Below are 19539 nucleotides of genomic sequence, written 5' to 3' on the forward strand. Positions count from 1 at the left end.
TACTACTGTTACAATTTCCTTTGCTTGCGATGCCACCTAGTGGATATTAACAAGTATCAGAGTAATAATGATTATTTTTACCCTTGATCACCCCTTTATCCACTTCTGTGGATTGAGTTTGTGTTAGCAAACTGTCAGTTCTAGCATGCAAGTACATAAACTATGACCTTTAGACCGTCAGATCAAAGAGTCTAATTGTTCTCTTACGAGAGTCCTCTCGTACTGCGTTTTTGTAAAAACGCTACGGGAAAAACTCTTTTTTCACGAAATACTGAAGCAAAAAATTATCCTTAATTTTCATAAATGTAAAGCGCGTTGCAGCAGTACTCAGCTATGGCGAGACGGCTTGCTCGCTCATTGGCTGCTCTGCAGCAACTGCATAAGCCTATCGAGCGAGGCCTGAGGTGACGTCAGGCCAATGAGGGCGCTTCGCGCCCTCCTTGTCATTTCCCGCCGAGACGGGTGTGGCTAACCTCTATATAAGGAGCTCGAAAAGGCTGATTCACTTGATTTTCATCTCTTCAGCGAAGCTCACGCATCGCTGGATCACGAGGAAGCAAGCGTCGTCTGAGGCAAGCACTTCAGCGGGACGAGCTCGAAGCCGCTGGCCAACGCCGCCTTCTACTGCCATACCTGCTGCGCTTTCCGACGCCATATCCTTTCTATTATTTCTACTGTTCTTGTGTGTGTGTGTGTGTTCGCCCTGCGACACTCACCCCCTAAAAGAGCTGCGTCTTTTTAAAGATGCCTTCATGCGGCTCGTGCCGAGCCCCACTCACCGAGGGAGACCGCCATGTCATCTGTGTCTCCTGTTTGGGTGAGGACCATGCAGCGCTCGCGCTCGCTGATGGCAGCTGCCCTCACTGCGAGCCTCGGCCTCGAGTGGTCTGCACCGGAACTCCCCTCTCGCACCCGGCTGGATGGTAGCTTCCTCCCTGGTGAGCGCACTTCTCCGGAATCAAAGCCCGCTCCTTTTCTTCCTGAGCTTCATGAAGAAGTTGCGAAGGCCTGGAATGCGCCCTACTCTGCGCGAACGCGCTCGTCTGTGTCGCCAGCATTTTCCTCCCTGGATAATGCGAAAGACCGAGGCTACCTTTCACTTTCGCCGGTGGAACAGGCGATAGCGACCCACCTTTGCCCGCCCTCTGCTGGACGGCGGACTAAACCGGTGTTGCCTTCAAAAGCCTGCCGCATGACGTCGACGCTGCTCGCGCGAATTTTCTCCGCCGCTGGGCAGGCCGCGTCAGCACTACACACCATGGCTACGCTGCAGATATTCCAGGGTGATCTCCTCCGTAAGTTGGACGAGATGGGACCTGACGCTATCTGCATCGCGGATTTGAGGAGCGCTTCAGATCTAACACTCCGCGCTACCAAGTCTGTTGCACAAGCCATGGGAAGGTGTATGGCTTCCGCCACTGTTGCTGAGAGGCATCTATGGCTGACGCTCACGGAGATGGCTGATTCCGAGCGCACCGCGTTTCTCGACGCCCCGCTGTCTTCCGCTGGCCTTTTCGGATCTTCTCTCTCCGAGTTCGTGGAGAGATTTACCGAAGCCCAGAAAGCGTCTCAAGCCTTCAAGCACTTCCTCCCGAAGCGCTCCGGTTCTGCAGCGAGTCGTGAAAAACAGACTCCGCGGAGCTCTCAGCCTCAGCCCCCGCCTTCGGCCGCATCTTCACAGCAGCGACAGCAGCACAGCTCGAGGTCCCGCTCTCGCTCTACCAACCGACGCCCCGCTCAGCGCGGGCCGCGGCCGAGGATTGTGGTAAAGCCGGAAGCCCCGAAGAAGTCCTAGCACGCCTAGGAAAGCGCAGGTGTGTGAGTCCCGTTGCGGCCGGTCTCTCACCCAAGCGCGCCGCTGTTTCAGTCCCAAGACTTGCGACTGTTCCAGCGTTTTCTGCAAGACGCAAGCCCGCACAGTTGCCCGCTTGCCTGCACACAAAAGCCGTTTTCACGGCTACCCAGATATATCCCGAAAAGAGTGTATTTTCTGGTGTCCCGGCCACGGCCAATGGTGCTATAAATGTAGTGTCGATGCCCACTCCTCAGTGCCCATCCCTACACACAAGCACAGCCCTACACTTAGGGCTCGCGCACAAAAAACCGACTCAGGTCGATTGCGCTTCCAATATAGTGAAAGTGCCCACTTCCCAGTGCCCACAAACACTATGTCTCACAGACCACAGGCTCTCTGTAAAAACGAGACCTGTGCGCGCTCGCTCTGCTCAGGCAGGCAGCGCGTCCAAAGCAGTGAATGTGCCCGCTTCCCGCCCACATTTACTCGCAGACATAAGTCCCGCGAGACTCTCTCAGCCCTCCCTCACTCAGTTAAGCACTGTAGTAAGGTTGAGGACGAGCGCTCTGCCCGCTGTAATAAGCGCGCCCCCCGCCTCGAATGCCACAGGCATAACGCCTACGTTATTGCGCCCCGAAGCACCTCTGTCGCACGGCGAACAGAGCGCGCTTCGCATCCAGCCCTTAGCCAGCCATGCAGAAGCATGGGCAGCGCTTCCAGGGGTTTTGGACTGGGTGCTAGGCATTATAAAGAGAGGCTTCTCGCTACAGTTTTGTCGACGCCCTCCCCGCTTCACAGCGCGCGTCGAAACTACGGTGATTTTAGAAGTAGCACACCTATTTCGCGCCGAAATATCAAAACTGATAAGCAAAGGGGCGATAGAGCATGTACCTCAAGCTCAAAGCGAAGGGGGGCTATACAGCAGATACTTTCTAGTCCCCAAAAAGGACGGTGGTATCAGACCCATACTGGATCTAAGACGGCTGAACAAAGCATTAGTGAAACGCAGTTTCAAAATGCTCACGACCAGGAAAATCCTCGCGCATGTTCGCCGAGGAGACTGGTTTATGTCAATAGATCTGAAGGACGCGTATTTTCAAATACAGATAGCGTCACATCACAGGCGATACTTGAGATTCGCCTTCGAGGGTCAGACATACCAGTATACAGTCCTGCCGTTCGGCTTGTCCCTGGCACCTCGTACATTTACGAAATGCATGGACGCAGCGCTCGCCCCTCTCAGACTCAGAGGCATGCGAGTGCTGAACTATTTGGACGACTGGCTGATCCTAGCTCAATCACGATCACAGCTCGTGGAGCACAGAACCATTTTACTCGATCACCTCGAGAATCTTGGTATCACGGTCAATTGGACAAAGAGTTCACTGAACCCCAGTCAAACGATTTCGTTTCTGGGTACCATTCTGGACTCACAGTCTATGACAGCGCGGCTGTCGCCACAGCGCGTGCTGCACATTCAGCGCGCGGCGAGATCCTTCCGCTGCGGCGCGACTACCCCGCTCAGGACGTTTCAAAGGATGCTAGGTCTCATGGCCTCAGCATCACCAGTTCTTCAGCTGGGCTTGCTCCGCATGCGCCCTCTGCAGTTCTGGTTGAAAGCGCGAGTACCGTGCAGAGCGTGGGTGTCCGGCCGGTTACGTCTCAAGGTCAATCAGAGCTGTGTGACAGCCCTGATACCTTGGTTGGCGGACGACTGGTACCGATCAGGTGTAAGCCTGGGGACTTCCTCGGGAGTGAGGATGGTGTCGACAGACGCATCCATCTTGGGATGGGGAGCGCTGCTCGAGGGCAGACCGTTCTTCGGCCTGTGGTCGGAACGAGAAAAGCTCCAACACATCAACTGCCTGGAAATGCTGGCAGTGCACAACGCGCTGACGCGTTTTTGTCCCCAAATCAAGGACCAACACGTCGTAGTCCGTTCGGACAACACGGCCGTGGTGTCCTATATAAATCGCCAGGGCGGTCTGAGATCCACATCCCTGTACAGGCTGGTGAAACGCCTCCTAATATGGGCTCAGCACAATTTGCGCTCGCTGAGAGCAGTGCATGTGCCTGGGCTCCAGAATGTGGGCCCAGACAGACTGTCCAGGAACAACATTCCCCTGGGCGAATGGTCTCTACACCCACAAACAGTCCGGCTGTTGTGGGAGAGATTCGGCAGAGCGGAGGTGGACCTATTCGCGTCCCGCGAAAACGCTCATTGCCCCGTGTTCTTTTCCAAGAACGACAGCGCGCTGTCCCAGATGTGGCCGCGCTGCCCGCTATATGCTTTCCCCCCCGTCTCCCTCCTGCCACAGGTGTTAGAGCGGGTCAGGGAAACAGAATGCCCAGTGCTGCTTGTAGCACCGTTCTGGAAGAACCAAGCATGGTTTCCAGTCCTGATGCAGCTAGCAGACATCGCTCCATGGCCAGTGCCATTGAGGAGAGATCTCCTCTCGCAGGCCGGGGGCTCGATTTGGCACCCACACCCGGAGCTGTGGTCCCTTCATGTGTGGGCGCTCAACGGATATCCGTTGACCTCGCAGAGGGAGTGATAAATACCATCACTCAGGCCAGAGCACCGTCGACTCGGCGGCTTTATGCCTCAAAGTGGTCGGTCTTCTCCGGCTGGTGTACAGCTCGGAGCCTATCACCTCTCGATTGTGAGGTGACGGAGGTTCTCTCCTGCTGTTGGATAAGGGCAGATCCCCTTTCACGCTCAAAGTTTATGTGGCGGCTATTACAGCGTTCTCTGGAACAACGCTGGGTCAGTCACTAGGAAGGAACGATTTAGTCATCCGCTTCCTCAGGGGAGCTAGGAGGCTGAATCCACCCAGACCTCCTTCAGTCCCTATGTGGGACCTTTCTACGGTTTTGGCGGCCATGAAAGGTGCCCCTTTCGAGCCTATCCAATCTATTAGCCTCAAACATTTGTCTTTCAAAACAGTGTTTTTGATGGCTCTCGCTTCGGTGAAGCGCATAGGCGACCTGCACGCGCTCTCCGTGAGCCCAGCGTGCTTAGAGTTTGGACCTAATGACTCTAAAGTCATACTCAAACCTAAGCATGGCTATGTGCCAAAATCCCTCAACACGCCGTTTCGGGCTCAGGTTATCTCCCTGTCTGCCCTGCCGGGATCAAGTGAGGAAGGGGACTCAAGTTTTCTTTGCCCCATTAGGGCTTTAAGAGCTTACGTGTCCCGCTCTGCTGTCTTCAGACAGACTGAGCAGCTCTTTGTCTCGTTCAGTGGACGTTCCAAGGGAATGGCTGTTTCGAAACAGAGCTTATCCAGATGGATAGTTGACGCCATAGCGCTGGCTTATACTGTCAAGGGCCTCCAGTGCCCGTTGGGAGTTAGAGCGCACTCCACGAGGGGCGTTGCCTCCTCGTGGGCTTGGTCCAGCGGGATTTCCTTACAGGATATATGTACGGCGGCAGGCTGGGCCTCGCCTTGCAGGCTAAGCTACTATCGGTGTAGTCGATTCAGCTGTCTAACTAGAACACTGAAATCGCATGCGCAACGCGCTACCGACTGTCTTATGGGCAGAATTGTGTAAGACCCACATTTCCCACATTTAGTTCAGGTTCCCCCACCCTGTCTATGTGATGTCATATTCGCGTCTGCTGACGCGACCGACCATATAAGGACGGAGGGAATCCCATCTTGTCTCTAGACTCTCTCTGTGAGGTCATGTTTTACGTCTGCGGAAGCTACAGTATAGGGAATTAAGGTCCCCCTCCCTTATTCCCAGACTCTTTGTGAGTCTATCTGGTGGTTATGCACTGTACACCTGGTTTAGCTTCCAGTGATCGGTGTCTTTATCCCAGCACGCACGGCGTTTTACAAGGGGTTCCCGTAGCGTTTTTACAAAAACGCAGTACGCGAAGCGCCCTCATTGGCCTGAAGTCACCTCAGGCCTCGCTCGATAGGCTTATGCAGTTGCTGCAGAGCAGCCAATGAGCGAGCAAGCCGTCTCGCCATAGCTGAGTACTGCTGCAATGCGCTTTACATTTATGAAAATTAAGGATAATTTTTTGCTTCAGTATTTCGTGAAAAAAGAGTTTTTCCCGTAGCGTTTTTACAAAAACGCAGTACTCGTTCCCTCTTCTAGAGAGAACCGAGGTTACGTTAGTAACCGAGTACGTTTTGTTTTGCTTTTCTCGGAGGGAATACTGCATTCTGCTTACCATTAAAAGTACAAAAAAAGTTTTTTTGTTTTTCTATATAGAAATAATAAATGTTATAAACAGTTATAAACAGTATATAAACAGTATATAAACAGTTTTGTCATATAAATATGTATAACTAAATGTTGATTTTTATTTTAATCTTGTACAGTTCTGAAAGGAAAGTGTTCCATTATTTTTTACGTTTTTGAAAATGAATGTCCTCTTTATAAATGTCAAATACCGAAAAGCACAGAAAATATAGTCACTTAGGGAAACAAGCACCCCGTGACATTCCCTTTCCGTCCATTCTCGTATTTTCCATCGCTGTAGACTATTCATAGACGGACTCGCACGTAATTCATCAGGCGACGCAAAGCTTTTCACGTTGCGATGGCCACGCGATATTCATGCCAAGCTGCACGTATTGTTTATTTTATGTTATTTAACTGGTATACATGAGCAATTCAGTGACCGATGCCATGCAGAAATCACAAACTTGTCAAGATGTCCGAGCGTTAAAAGCCATATGGAGTCAAAGTGTACACCTGCAATCAATTTCATCTGCTGTTTGTCAGGATGTCCATATTAATAGTTTTCCTATACGTGTTGTATTTCACCAAGCGGATTTGAATAATCTGCATGGCTCTTATTCACACTAACGAATCACCATATTTACACTGATATATAAAAAAAAAAAATTGTCTTCTATTTTGTCATTTTTGAAACTGTGATTTTAAAAATGCCAAACTAATTATACAAATTATCAAAGAGATGTCAGTTTAATATGAATTGATAATGCTGTCCTGTGGGATTCTACAGATGGTTCCAGGTGTTTTTATATTGTAATCTACAGGACGGAAGACGTTGCGTCTGGTTTATTGTTGGTTCATCTGTTCCAGCCTGCTGATGTCGTCTGTCTAGTAACTATCTGACAGTAAACATATGGTTCTTGGTCCATGTTTCATTTGATTCACACCTTTCGTTGTTTCAATAAACAGTAACGCTAATTCAGCTTTTGTCTGTATATTTATGTTTTCTGGTAGTATCTCAGCTTCGCTTACCTTTCTGTTTATAATTTTTTTAAGTGATGTTTTAGACTCTTGCCTTTATTTTATAGGACAGTGCTAGGGTAGACATTATTTGTGTAATAAAATTTTTATTTTTTTTCACGTAATTTTATGTAAATATTAAAAAAATACACCTCATATGACAAAGCGTCCAATGCATTGTATCGCGATACTACTTGGTATCATGATACTTACACACGTACTTCAGGTCGCAGCGCCAGCAGTTTCACGCTAGGTTCTTCACACTCCATTTGTATGTGTAACGTATTGTTGTACGTATGCAGTACAAAAGCAGCACGGGTATGGTATGGGTATTCGCCTTCCAGCGTTAACATGTAAGTCTCACACGTTTTGGCCCTGGTGGCCTTCCATACACAAGCTCATTGTGCTGTCACATAGGCTTTATATGACGCGTCGCATATATATCCATGGCTGTATTCCACAAACATAACGTTTATTCATTTTTCTTTCTTTTTTTTTCCGAAATTTTGTTACTGAAAATGTTTTTTCAGCATTTTGATTCTATTTGTACACAGTAAAGTTAGGTACAATCTTTCATAGACATTCACTTTTAAACGCACTACATCACCATCACCATACATCGCACTGCATCACCATAAAGTGCCTTTTGAGACTCAGTTTACAAGATAAAAAGCTGAGATTTTCCATTTAACTTCATATTTGTCATATTAAGGAGACCCTAGGCTGTTAGAAATGCAAGCTGACAATTGAGTAAACCACTATATATGTCCACCCTATCATGAACAAATTCAAAATATATTTTCATTGCATAGTGATTACAATTTTCAGAAAGATATTAAGTCCCTTTCTCAACAATTCATTTTAGTTAATCGGAAAAGTATTTTGATTACTGCAAAAAATACTACTACACTTTCTTTTCTAAATAACATCTATCACAGATACCTGATTGAACTTTATTTGAAGGTGATGTAGTTACATTGTACTTACTCATAAATACTGAGTAATATTATTTTACTACATGTACTTACTACAGAGAGTTACGGTTAAGAGTTTGGTTTAGGTTTAGTTTCTTGTAATTATGCATAATTTACTGTTAGTAGCCTATTATAGTAAGTATTTGTAGTAACGTGTAACTGCGTCACCTTAAAATAAAGTGTTACCAGACTTTCAAACAATATTAACTGCCCCTCAATTCTTTATAAAGAAATCACACAAAAGGTTTTGCAAACTTGTTAAAATAATTTGCTTTTTTTCATAAAAGATGAAGATGACAGAGTGGACAACAAGATGACAAGGTGGACCTTGGCATGACGGTGGACAAATGCTTTAATGGGTGAAGAGAACAGGAACATCAGAGAAACTCTCAAGCAATATGATACTCTAAATATTAAACTAAAACCACTCACTTGATTTGTTAAAAAAACGTTGATTCATTCAGTAACGAAACATCCGGCATGTTGGTCTATGAAAGATTGTACCTAACTGTACTGTGTACAAAGAATCACAATGCTGAAAAAACATTTTCAGTAACATTTGGATAAAAAAAATAAAATAAAAAATAAACCTTGTGTTTGTGGAATACAGCTGTGGATCATTTGCTTTCTGCAATCGTGTCATATATAGCCTGTGTGAAAGCACCTTCCAGCGTTTTTATGTGATATCCCAAAATTCACATAATATTGGTGGATGACAACATAGTGACTGAACTGTTATGTGACAGGAATACAGAACACTCACACAAACAAACACACACGGCAATTGTTTTTGTGCTAAATTTAAAGTCCTTAAATACAATACAATGTTTTTGTTACTTTAAATTGTTCACTTTATTCAAAACAGATTATTCTTAGTTCTTTAATAACATTCTTGCATAAATGTAGATTGTGTGGATCTTATTACAACATCTACATCTATACCCAGCTAGTGTTACAAGTAGTGGGAGCAGGTTGTAACAACACAACTCTTTGTGTTTGACATTAACTCAAATAATCTGTGATTGTGTTTTACATGTCCAAGTGAGTTATATTTGTTGCAGACAAATTCTACATTTTAGTCTCAAACACAAATCTGGCCTCAGAATAGTTGAGGAAATTAAATAACAGCAGCCCTTTATATGGGGTGGCTCTCTGTGTGACCAACATCATCCAGATAGTCGTCCGCAAAGTTGAGCATCTGCTGTAGCGCCGTGAGAAGCAGGACGTCACAGTTGAGCTCCAGCTCCAGCTCCTGACTGTAGTTCTTCACCGGTAACACACAAGACACCGGCACACCTAACCGAGAGCTCACCTCCTGCACCTGCAGAGACAAAACAACATCTCAGTCACTCTGAGTCCTGTGGGAACAGCTCATGTGATCATGTGATCATGTCTCACCTTCGTCTTGATGTAGGAACTGACATAAAGGCTCTGAAGATCTTCCTCCACTAGAGGACATGCTTCATCTACTTTTGTCATCAAGACGATCTGAGCGATGCCTGAAAATGATGTAGTGTGTCAATGCAACTATCAGGTAGCTCAATGTACAACCTACTTTGGATTAGTCACATGATTGGCATAAATATGTTCACTTACCCAGCGAGTTCACTTTTCTGCGTATGGCAGCGAGTTTTTCCTCTAGTTTGCTGGACATGATGGAGATTTTGGTGGCGTCGATCACATACACCACACAGTGGATCTTCTCCTGTAGAGATGCAGGTTTGGAGGCCTTTTTCTCATCTGGTTGAAATGGTGCCATGGGGTTGAACTGAGGATTTAGCATGAAACAAAAATGTTATCATTCATACTTCAACCTTCATTCATTCTGTAGAACAGTGCACTTACTTTATAGCGGTCTGGTACGTGACCTTGAAGAATGCTGCTGATGTCATCAATATCCAGTCCTGCACCTGATTGCTCCTCGAGTCCCATGGTGTCACACAACACAAATGGCAATGGCTTTCCTTCACGACCGTCTTTCACTGGGTATGTGCGAAACTACCAACCAAGAAGAGAAACACATCAAGACCTGAAGTCATCAAGAGCTGTTCCTCGACCTGAAGAGAGACTTCTGTAGGAAACACTATGAATCCTGTTGAATCTGTACCTGTGTGGTGAGACTAGTGCCTGCAGATCCTGACATGGCTTTGCTGGTCATGCGGCCCATGAAGATGGAGTTGATGGAGTTGAAGAAACTGGATTTTCCAGCACCGACAGGACCGATCATTAGGATTCTGACCCGACTCATAGATGTCATCATGGGTTTATAATCCCTGATCATTTTCATGAGCTCATCTCTTCGTCTACAACATAAACACATTTTTATAGCTGTATATCAAATTACAATAGAAAAATATAGCTGCACGAAGTGATGATGGGTCCAAACCCCGACGCCACCGCCACGTCTGTGGCTTTAGTATAACGACAGGCAATGTGCATTTAAAGCAGGTAAATGTAAAATAACTGTCAAAATTGTTTGAATTTGCCACATTTACTGCAGCCAGCTGGTGCCACTATGACATGAACCACAACAGCCACTTCCACAAGATCAATAAAAATGTTATGAATTTCATGTCATAGAATGTTATAGGTCACTTTCAAATGAGTGTGAATTTATCTTAAGGATTTTTAATATTCGCATTTAATCTTATTATTAAACTAACTATATAAAACTATGTTGTCAGTCAGTGTGTTGTCAAACACAGAGGCAGAAGATCAATGGATTAACTGTTTCCCAGTTAGTAGAACCAGAAGAGTATGAAGTTATCATTTGCAGCTCAAAATTAAGTCCAGAAGTATTTATCTTAAAGCATTTTTATAATTGTATTAACCTAATTATATAACATCTAGACACTACAAGTGAACTGGATCTATGCCTTTATTTTGTTATTCAAATTGATAGAAAAAGACAAGAGCTAAGAGATTTCTTATCCATTAATGGAAAAACCCAGAAATGAATCAGTTAAACTCTAAACAATCAAAAGTATAAAATAGACTGTTACACAGAGAGAGAGAGAGAGAGAGAGAGAGAGGTTAAATGATAAGTTGGAGACCGTTTTACCAGTTAGTTGAGCCAAAAAATACATTTCCACAAAAAAAACTAAACTGTGACAGAAAGTCTTTGATTATGTCTAAATATAAATACCAAATGCAAAAGCTAATAAAAGTTATTAATTAGGTATGAAATCCATTTGAGATATCAAAAATCTGCTGGCAATTTAGCATCCTAAGTGTTTTAGCTTCATCCTGAGCGAGTTTGTTCATTATAGTTAACTTCCTGTTGGGCTGGATTATGACTTAAGCCCCTTTCACACAAAGATTCCGGAAAATACACGGATAATGTGTCCCGGGATTTGTCCTGGGATCGTTTGATTTTGGTTCATTCACACAGCCTGTAAGTGCGTTCAAACACATCCCGCAAAGATCCCGTAAAGACACGTGACGTCAGGATGTGATAACTCCACTACAGAGCCCCTCAAATACAACCATATAAAAGATGTTAAGAGTCCCAAAAGTGCCGAAAATGTGAAATAAAAATGTACCTAAAGAAAACAACAGGGCCCTTCGCCCCTTAGGGCTTGAGTGAACAAAAGATCTCAAAAACTGAGCGGAAACATACTCAGCTGTCCACTGAACGTTCCTCCATGGTTTCTCCTCAGCACTGATTTGAGAGCCTGGCACAATAAGTCAAATGATAACAATAAAAAAACAACGTTATTTAAAAGGACTGAAACTTATTGTACATGACTATATGTGCATATAAAACTCTTTTTTTCTGATGATTGACTTACTCTGCTCCACTTTGTACACTTCACATTCAGTCAATTGAGTGTCGTTCCCAAACATTGTTGCCGGAACGACACTAAAACCACCCCCTCCTTGATTATACACAACTGGTTGGTTGCTGTAGCAAAAGTACAACTGTTGGCCGAAGTTGGGTCCTCCAGCATCATCATAACGTGCATTATATCCAGTGTTAACTTTGATGCACACAGGGATCTTGCCCTGAAAGCTAAATAGGAATACGTCTGGATCTGTAATTTCCCGTCCACTTTGAGTATAATCTACACTAGTGTATCCACCAAAGATGTAGCCTGAACCGTTATAGGCTACAAGTAAAGTTGGACCCTGACGGTCACATCGCTGATGGAAAGCAGAAGCTTTATATCCATGAACAGAAGCTTTGTAGAGAAGAGTCAGTTCAACATTCCCCAGCAAACCACAGAGCTGCTTTATCTTTTCCTCGGTTAAACCAGAAGTGAGGGAGTCCGTGGTGACATTTCTGACTTGTCTTTTATGCATCCTTGAAGACAAAGACATGCAAATAATACAATATAAATCGAGCTTAATGAATTCATATTTTCAGTCAGCACATTCCACTAACAGGGTAAACTTTTGGGTCATATTTTATTAATTTATTTATTTTTACATCATGATTAGATGTACTCACTGCATTCATAAAGCTTATAATAACCATTCAATCCTGTTACCAAATTAATTAAAAATAAATAAATAAATAAAGACCAAATCACTAAAATTCTTTAATTTATTGGAAATATAAGGTATAATATATAAGACATTCGGTCACAAACTAAACTGTATTTACAAGGGCCATTTACAGCATTTTCAACTAAAAACGAGTTTTGGCCGTTCGTTTACACAACAGCAGCGTTTTGGGGGCGTGAAAATGCAAACTTTTGGAAACGGGTTCCAAGTGCACGTTTTTGAAAACGATACCATTATTAACGTCTCTGTATAAACTACAAAAACACAAATTTGTGAAGGTGACGTCACGCGCATGTGTATAATGTGTTCAAGTCTTATGCGCCAGAGAAACAAGGGCGCCGCCATCTTTAGAATATTGTCTTTGAACTTCCGTTTTTGCAGTCGCTCTGTATATTTCAATGACATTGCTGTCCAGGAGTAATTAGCTTTTGAAGTGGGTTTACTTAATATAAAGTTAATGAAAGTTAACATGAGCAGGGGCGTCATGCAAGCCAAAATTCTGGGGGGGCACAATCTGAGACGTTGCAATTGTTTTCTGATGGGTGATATGGATCATGTTAGGAGGGGTCAGGGGGTTTCTCCCCCTGAAAATTTTTAAATTCTGGCTGCTAAACATACCATTTCAATGCAGTTTGGGAGGGACAGAAATACCTTAACGGAGATAGCAGCAACCCTCCTTTATCTGAGGACTAAGTTAAAGTATCTATTTTGTAAGTTTATGTAAAAGACAGGTTGATGAAAGAACTGTAAGAACAAATTCAAAAGCTTTTGAAGTCTACTTCATTAAAGCATGTTTACACACACACTTACTGTACACTTAGGCCTACTACACATGATTTTAAAAACAGTACCATTGCAGTTTTTATGTTATGATTTTAAATTGGTATGTGACCTAAGAACGATCTTACATTAAAGGTACATAGAGGTACATAAAGGTGCTGAGGTCTGACTTTGTGGTGCTCTGAAATTAAGTTATTTTAATATTAATATGTGATGAAGGACTTTGAAAGAAAGCGTATAACTAGACGCAGCAGGCGCGAATTTGACGCGCTATTCGCGTCCGGTAGGAGCGCACAGTATAGCCTACATCACGGTCATAGCGATCTGTATAACAACTATGCTGTAGCTTTCGAATCTTTTTTCACTGCATTTGAATTAGCTGCCTGATCCGTGAAGAACCGTGAATAACAAATTTAACACCCTCGTTTCTATGAAACTGAAAACAATTGAACCAGCTGGAGACTATGACACAAGACAAAACAGAACAGATGTTTCAAAACCGATCAGATAACGTTACTATGGCTTTGTATGGCAGTAACGTTAGCCAACTAGTATACGGTTAGACTAGGCTAGCTATCGATAACGTTACACTGACACAACTTAAGTTAATGCTCTGAATTCGCAGCTAATATCAAATCCATAACTTTATGATCAAGTAAAAATTTCCAGGTCAACCACAAATAATCCCACTACCTTTTAATATCATCCGATAACTAATTCAATGCTGATTTGTTGCTTTGCCCACTTACCACTTCAAGAGCATCTGTAAAACATTGCCAGCTCAACGTGCGAGACGAGTGAGTTGCTTGAACATACACAGCAAAGATTCACGTCAAGCGCTCTAGATTTGATACACAGACACCATATTAGGAAAAAGGGCTGATGCTGACCGATTTATTACACATCCAGAAGAATACATTTGAGTCGTTATAGGCTCTGGTATATTATGGAGCATAATAGGAATAAAGTTGTGACAAAAAAAATATCAGGGAGGAAAAATCTGAGGGGGCACGTGCCCCCTCACTTTGAATGGGCATGACGCCACTGAACATGAGGATTGTAACGTATAAACCAGATGTCTTAACAAATGTCAGTAGACCGGGAAAATTTTAAAACGAGCCGTCCATTCATAAATACGCAAGATCGCTGTGAAAATAAAACCGGAAGTAAAGACAACGAGCGCAGCGCTGAAAGGGGGCGTGGCTACATAAGGTCGCGAAGTGTTTCTTTACAAAGTGACATAGGTGTGAACAGGGATGTTGTCCTTTGTGCGCGAAATAAAAAAAAAATCGCAAAAGAAAACCTTTTACGTTTTTAGTACATTGTTGTCGTGTAAACATACCCCAAATTTTGGTAGCAGGGTTGAAAAGCTGTAAAAATCTCAAGTAAAATGAATAGAATATAAAATGAATGTTCTATTGGTATAAAACACAGCTAAATAGGCAACAAATTTGTCTATTTTGTTTATATTACAACAGCTAAAAACAGCTCATATTTAGTTTGGCCATTTGTTGAAAAAGCTCATTAAAAGTCACTCTTCCCCTGTTTGTGGCTTGTGTTGTGCATTAATTTGCTTGTTTAATGTACTAATGTACAACTGAATTTTATTTTTCGTACTTACTTTCCTTTAAACTTGCTGTTCATTGCTTCTGTGAATTGCCACTGTACAAAGAGTTATATTGACAGATCAGAATTTAGAATGATGTTTTGGTGATTGGAAAGGACTGAATAATTTGACTGGTCTTTAAAAGGTTGTGACCACCAGGGGGCATCGATTAGAATGCAGACAAGATGTTCCGTTTAGGTGTTTTATTGAGATACAGGTTTAAGTGTGTGGTTCTGAAACAGAGATACAGGCATAAATCAGTAAATGTAGACTCTCTATATAAATGTCAAATAGTTATTACATGCCCAGCAGGTATGTAATAAAACAAACAATCAAGAGATTCAATTATAGTTTTGTTATGTATGACTTAAATGCAGTGTTATAATAAATGCTTATTACTAAGCAAATACAAATTCAGAAATGCAGCAGTACACTATATCCCTGTTCAATGATTAATTTGCTGCACATTAACTGCAACAATATACAACATGCTAAATTCAGCTAAACATATAATAATTATGACCTGCAGAGTTACTCCTTAAAATAAACAAAAATGCTTATAATTATGTGCTGAATGGTCACGTACAAGACTTGTGTTGTGTGGTACGATCCGAAGCTCTGCCTAGTCATCGCCAAGGCCAGAAGACGACCATGTAGAGAGACACATTACAGTGCAATTTTAATTATGTGAATATTTTCTAGAAATAAAAATTACAGATACAGCAAATTCATCAGTGCTGGTTTGTATGTTTTGCCTCCAGCTAACACCGTGACGACAGGTGTCGATCAGCAACATGCCACGACATTATTGTGAGGTAAAAACAACAATAAACTTCAGTATACTTACTGGTAGTTGCACGCACACAATACTAGGAACTTGTAAATACAGCAACACTATCTTATATTATATAAACTGCACAGTCTTTCGACGCTAGCGCTCTCTTCCAAGCTTTTCCGAAACTGAAACTTAAAGGTGCGTTCCATTCGACAGGGTCCATACCATAGACAGTATATAAACGGCCCATACGCAGTGTTCACTGCTCCCCTACTCCCTGAGCACGGTGTATCAGCCCTGCAAACGTCATCAAAGAAAGTCAACGACGGGGTCGCGCAGATTATGATATAACATAAATATATATTATGTTTAAATTAATTTTTATTATTATATTATATATTTACAATTATATTGCACTATTTTACAACTACCTAAAATAAAATCACTTTACTTCACAAACTAGCAAAATTATAATAAGGGGTAAATTATAATCATCAAAAATAGTATATGTAATATTCACAACAATAACCGTTAAAAATACTGTCATTTGTATAACAATGGCGAAATGTATGAATACTTACACACATACGTAAACTCCTCCATCGTTAGTTATGACCGTTCTGACCATAGACATAAATATAGACGCCCGCCATTTTGCGGAGGGCAAGACTGCACTGTAATCAAATGCAAGCAAACAGGTGAGCTGCGGTTTTTCTAAAAAAAAAAAAAAAAAACCCATCTCTAGTTATTTAAAATCTCGACAGTTAGACTTATAAAATATTTTTTTTAATAAGGAATGGCCAAAGCTCAGCCTTTGTCATGTATTTGGCTTTTTATTCTTGGATAAGAATTGTGAACACCCCTATGGAACACCCCCATACTGAGATATAATTTAATTTTCACATTAAATTAAATAAAGTTTTCTTATTGTGGAAAAAGCATATTCTGTCATTGACCCGATTTTAGCAATAACAAAGATAACTGATGGATCCTTTATGGTAATACATATGATATGGTAGGCTACAACTACAGTGCAATGCAAATAGTAAATATAAGATAAAGTGAGAAGTAGGCTAATAGTAAATAGTTTAGTCAATAAAATAAACAAACAGTATACAGCAAATAAAATAGTAATGAAAAGTATAATTATATAATAGATCATAAGTACTATAATATAATAATAATAATATATTGATAATAGCATATAGTTTGTATAATACTATAATAATAGCAATAGAATATGAAATATCAATTACAGAATATAGACAATAAAAAATAGGCTAATAAGTTAAATAGTTACTATGTATAGTACAATAATTTAACAGCACAACTATAATAGATTGATAATCGCAAGTGGTATATTATTATAATAACAATAATAAATAATGTAAATGTATATATTTTAAAATATTCTTACATAGGCTATATAAAATAAAATGACGCAGTCCTGTCTCTTTTTGTTAAATTTCACTTTTTAAAAGGTATAAGAAGCTATTCAAGTCAAGAAATAAAGTAAACGATTCAGTCAGAGTCAGACATACAGCAGGCTACAACGTTAAAGTTAATAGCCTAAATATATAAAGTTATGAAACTTCACTTTGCCCTCAGCCAAAACGATTTGCCAAGGAACAAATTATAGATTAATGAGACCAAAGATCGTCCGTTAGATATACACAAGACAAATTATTCTCATGTTTAACCACGACTAGACTAAAGACATCAGATCCAGCGGCGAACGTCAGAAGACCTAGCCGAGGTAAGGCTGTTCTCGGCGGGGTACATGAGCGCTGAGCGCCCGGTGATCGCTGGATCTCACAACTCCGAAACCGCCAGATAACATTTTAAAATAGGCGCTATCTTTATAAATAAACCACAGATTTGAGCTTTAAACAACTACATTGTCGACTGAAAAACTCTTAAAACTACATTTCGTGACACAATAACAGTAGAATTTTTAAATTTTGCGGCCTTTCTCCTCTAAAAATAAAAATAGTAAATGAAATACAACCAGGAACAAATTTTCAGTTTTGCTTGTGAAAGGTAATTCCCTGAGACCTGTTTTCAGTTGTGTGGCGATTTGTAAAGCCCCAAGCAGCACACGAAATAGGCATTTTTCTCAATTCTCGTTATGAGAGGTATGGGAAAGTTGCCCTCCGCAGTATGGCGGCGCCGTTGACGTACGATCCAGCGGCCAATAGGGCGTCTATGTATTTATTATGTCTATGGTTCTGACTGGTGATGACGTGGTGCGCGAAATGACAGTTGGGTGATCATCGCTCTCCACTTCCTGTGAAGTGATGTATCGATGTTCCCTTATTCCCTATGCCGTGCGCAGTGCCCTTCGAACTGAACATGTTCGCTCCCTTCGGATTGGAATCTCACTTAAAATGGCGGAATACCCTGTGAAGTCCACTTCGCAGTCCACTTACGGTCAAATGGAACGCTGTCCATACTGTGAGCCGCAGAGCGCAGTGACGCTCCTGATTGGCTGATTCTCAAGCAGCCAGTTTTATCTGCCTGAAAAAGATCGTCCTTCGTCAAATATGTAATATTTTATACTCTTATATGTGTAACTTACCTTTTGTAGGGTACTTGCTGTGTGAAAAGAAACACTGAAATGCTTCAACTTGTTCTTAGGATGTTACACCCAAGTCAAACCTGTTCTAAGTTCCTTAGTTCCTCCAAATTACCTCTGATGGTGTCAGAGTAGAGAAAAATAAGCACTTGATACTGCAAAAAGAAGCATCATACCTGCCTCCAGGGTGATACCGCACATTAACCTAGTGTCATAATATTTAATAGTGATCAGGAAGCCATACACACAGGTTTTGCTTTTAAATATAAGGAATAGCTCATTCCAAAATAGACTTTAGTTGCATTTCTTTTGAACAGTGTGAAAGTCCTAATTTGTAATATTATACTGTAAACTTGATAAGAAACTGATCTTACACCATTCTTGCATTAAATAAGCCACAATAAAGAAATGTAATACAAGTAATACACCAATTGTCTGGCTTAAAGGAACACTCCACCGTTTTTTGAAATAGGGCTTATTCACCTTCTTTCCTACATTTAGATAGGAGGGCAAATGCATTTTTGTCTCAGTGCATGCATTGTTTTAGTTTGACAGGGTCGGTGCTAGCTTAGCTTAGCACAATGAATGGAATCCTTTGTTGCCAGCTAGCATGGCCTGAGTAAAAGTGATAAAAAAAAACAATAAAAAAAACCCCACCTAATTACTTCTTGTGGCCTGCGTATTCACAACGAGTACAAATAGCGATGCAGATTAACACTAGGCGATTTCCTAGGTAGATATTGACTTGGGACTATATCAGGGGGAAGCACAGGCGAAGCACTGCTACTTGGGCGCAGAGATATCACGCAACACATGAAATGTGAATACAGGTATAATATGGGTCGATCTATACATGCGTCATGTTTAAAATAATCACTTACTCTGTGGACAGCTGTCCATTTGGTCCATTCGGCGTGCAGCGTTTTTATCCAGTTCACTTTATCACACCAAAAAAAAAAATCGAGTACTGCAGGATGGATCAACGCCGTGAAATCCTCGGTAGCTGTGACACAACTGCGGGCACGCTCATCTTGATCTGACGCGTTGAGCCTGGTCATCGATGGCAGTAACTTGTCCCACTCGCCACAGCACAGACACTCTATTTCAGCCGGCATAGATTGGCATATTCCCCCACATTCACACCACCAGTTCGTGTTGACTCTCATCCTCACGTCCTCAGGCTGTTGAGCGATCGCAACCTCCTCCTCCTCCTCCTCCTTTTTTTTGATCACTTTTACTCAGGACATGCTAGCTGGCAACAAAGGATTCCATTCATTGTGCTAAGCTAAGCTAGCGCCGACCCTGTCAAAC

General features: G+C 42.2%; 1 protein-coding gene across 7 annotated transcripts in view; it reads right to left on the reverse strand.

Moving 5' to 3' along the window:
* Window positions 1-8310: 8310 nt before the first annotated feature.
* The window catches only part of LOC311295475 (interferon-induced protein 44-like), a 48990-nt gene continuing 37761 nt past the window's right edge, over window positions 8311-19539 (reverse strand). For 2 of the 7 annotated variants that reach the window (XM_084416874.1, XM_084416873.1), the window contains 5 exons: window positions 10094-10289; window positions 9832-9984; window positions 9583-9754; window positions 9385-9485; window positions 8322-9307 (listed from right to left, as the gene is read on the reverse strand). In XM_084416874.1, the coding sequence (XP_084273000.1) occupies window positions 9122-9307; window positions 9385-9485; window positions 9583-9754; window positions 9832-9984; window positions 10094-10289 (808 nt within the window). In that variant the 3' untranslated portion in view covers window positions 8322-9121. Of the gene's footprint in view, window positions 9308-9384; window positions 9486-9582; window positions 9755-9831; window positions 9985-10093; window positions 10290-11605; window positions 11661-11777; window positions 12290-14893; window positions 15112-15464; window positions 15501-15721; window positions 15953-19539 lie in introns of those variants that run through there. The other 5 variants (XM_084416877.1, XM_084416879.1, XM_084416878.1 and 2 more) reach the window with 5 other exon arrangements.

This window comes from Rutilus rutilus, assembly GCF_951802725.1.
Source record: "Rutilus rutilus genome assembly, chromosome: 8".
NCBI lineage: Eukaryota > Metazoa > Chordata > Actinopteri > Cypriniformes > Leuciscidae > Rutilus > Rutilus rutilus.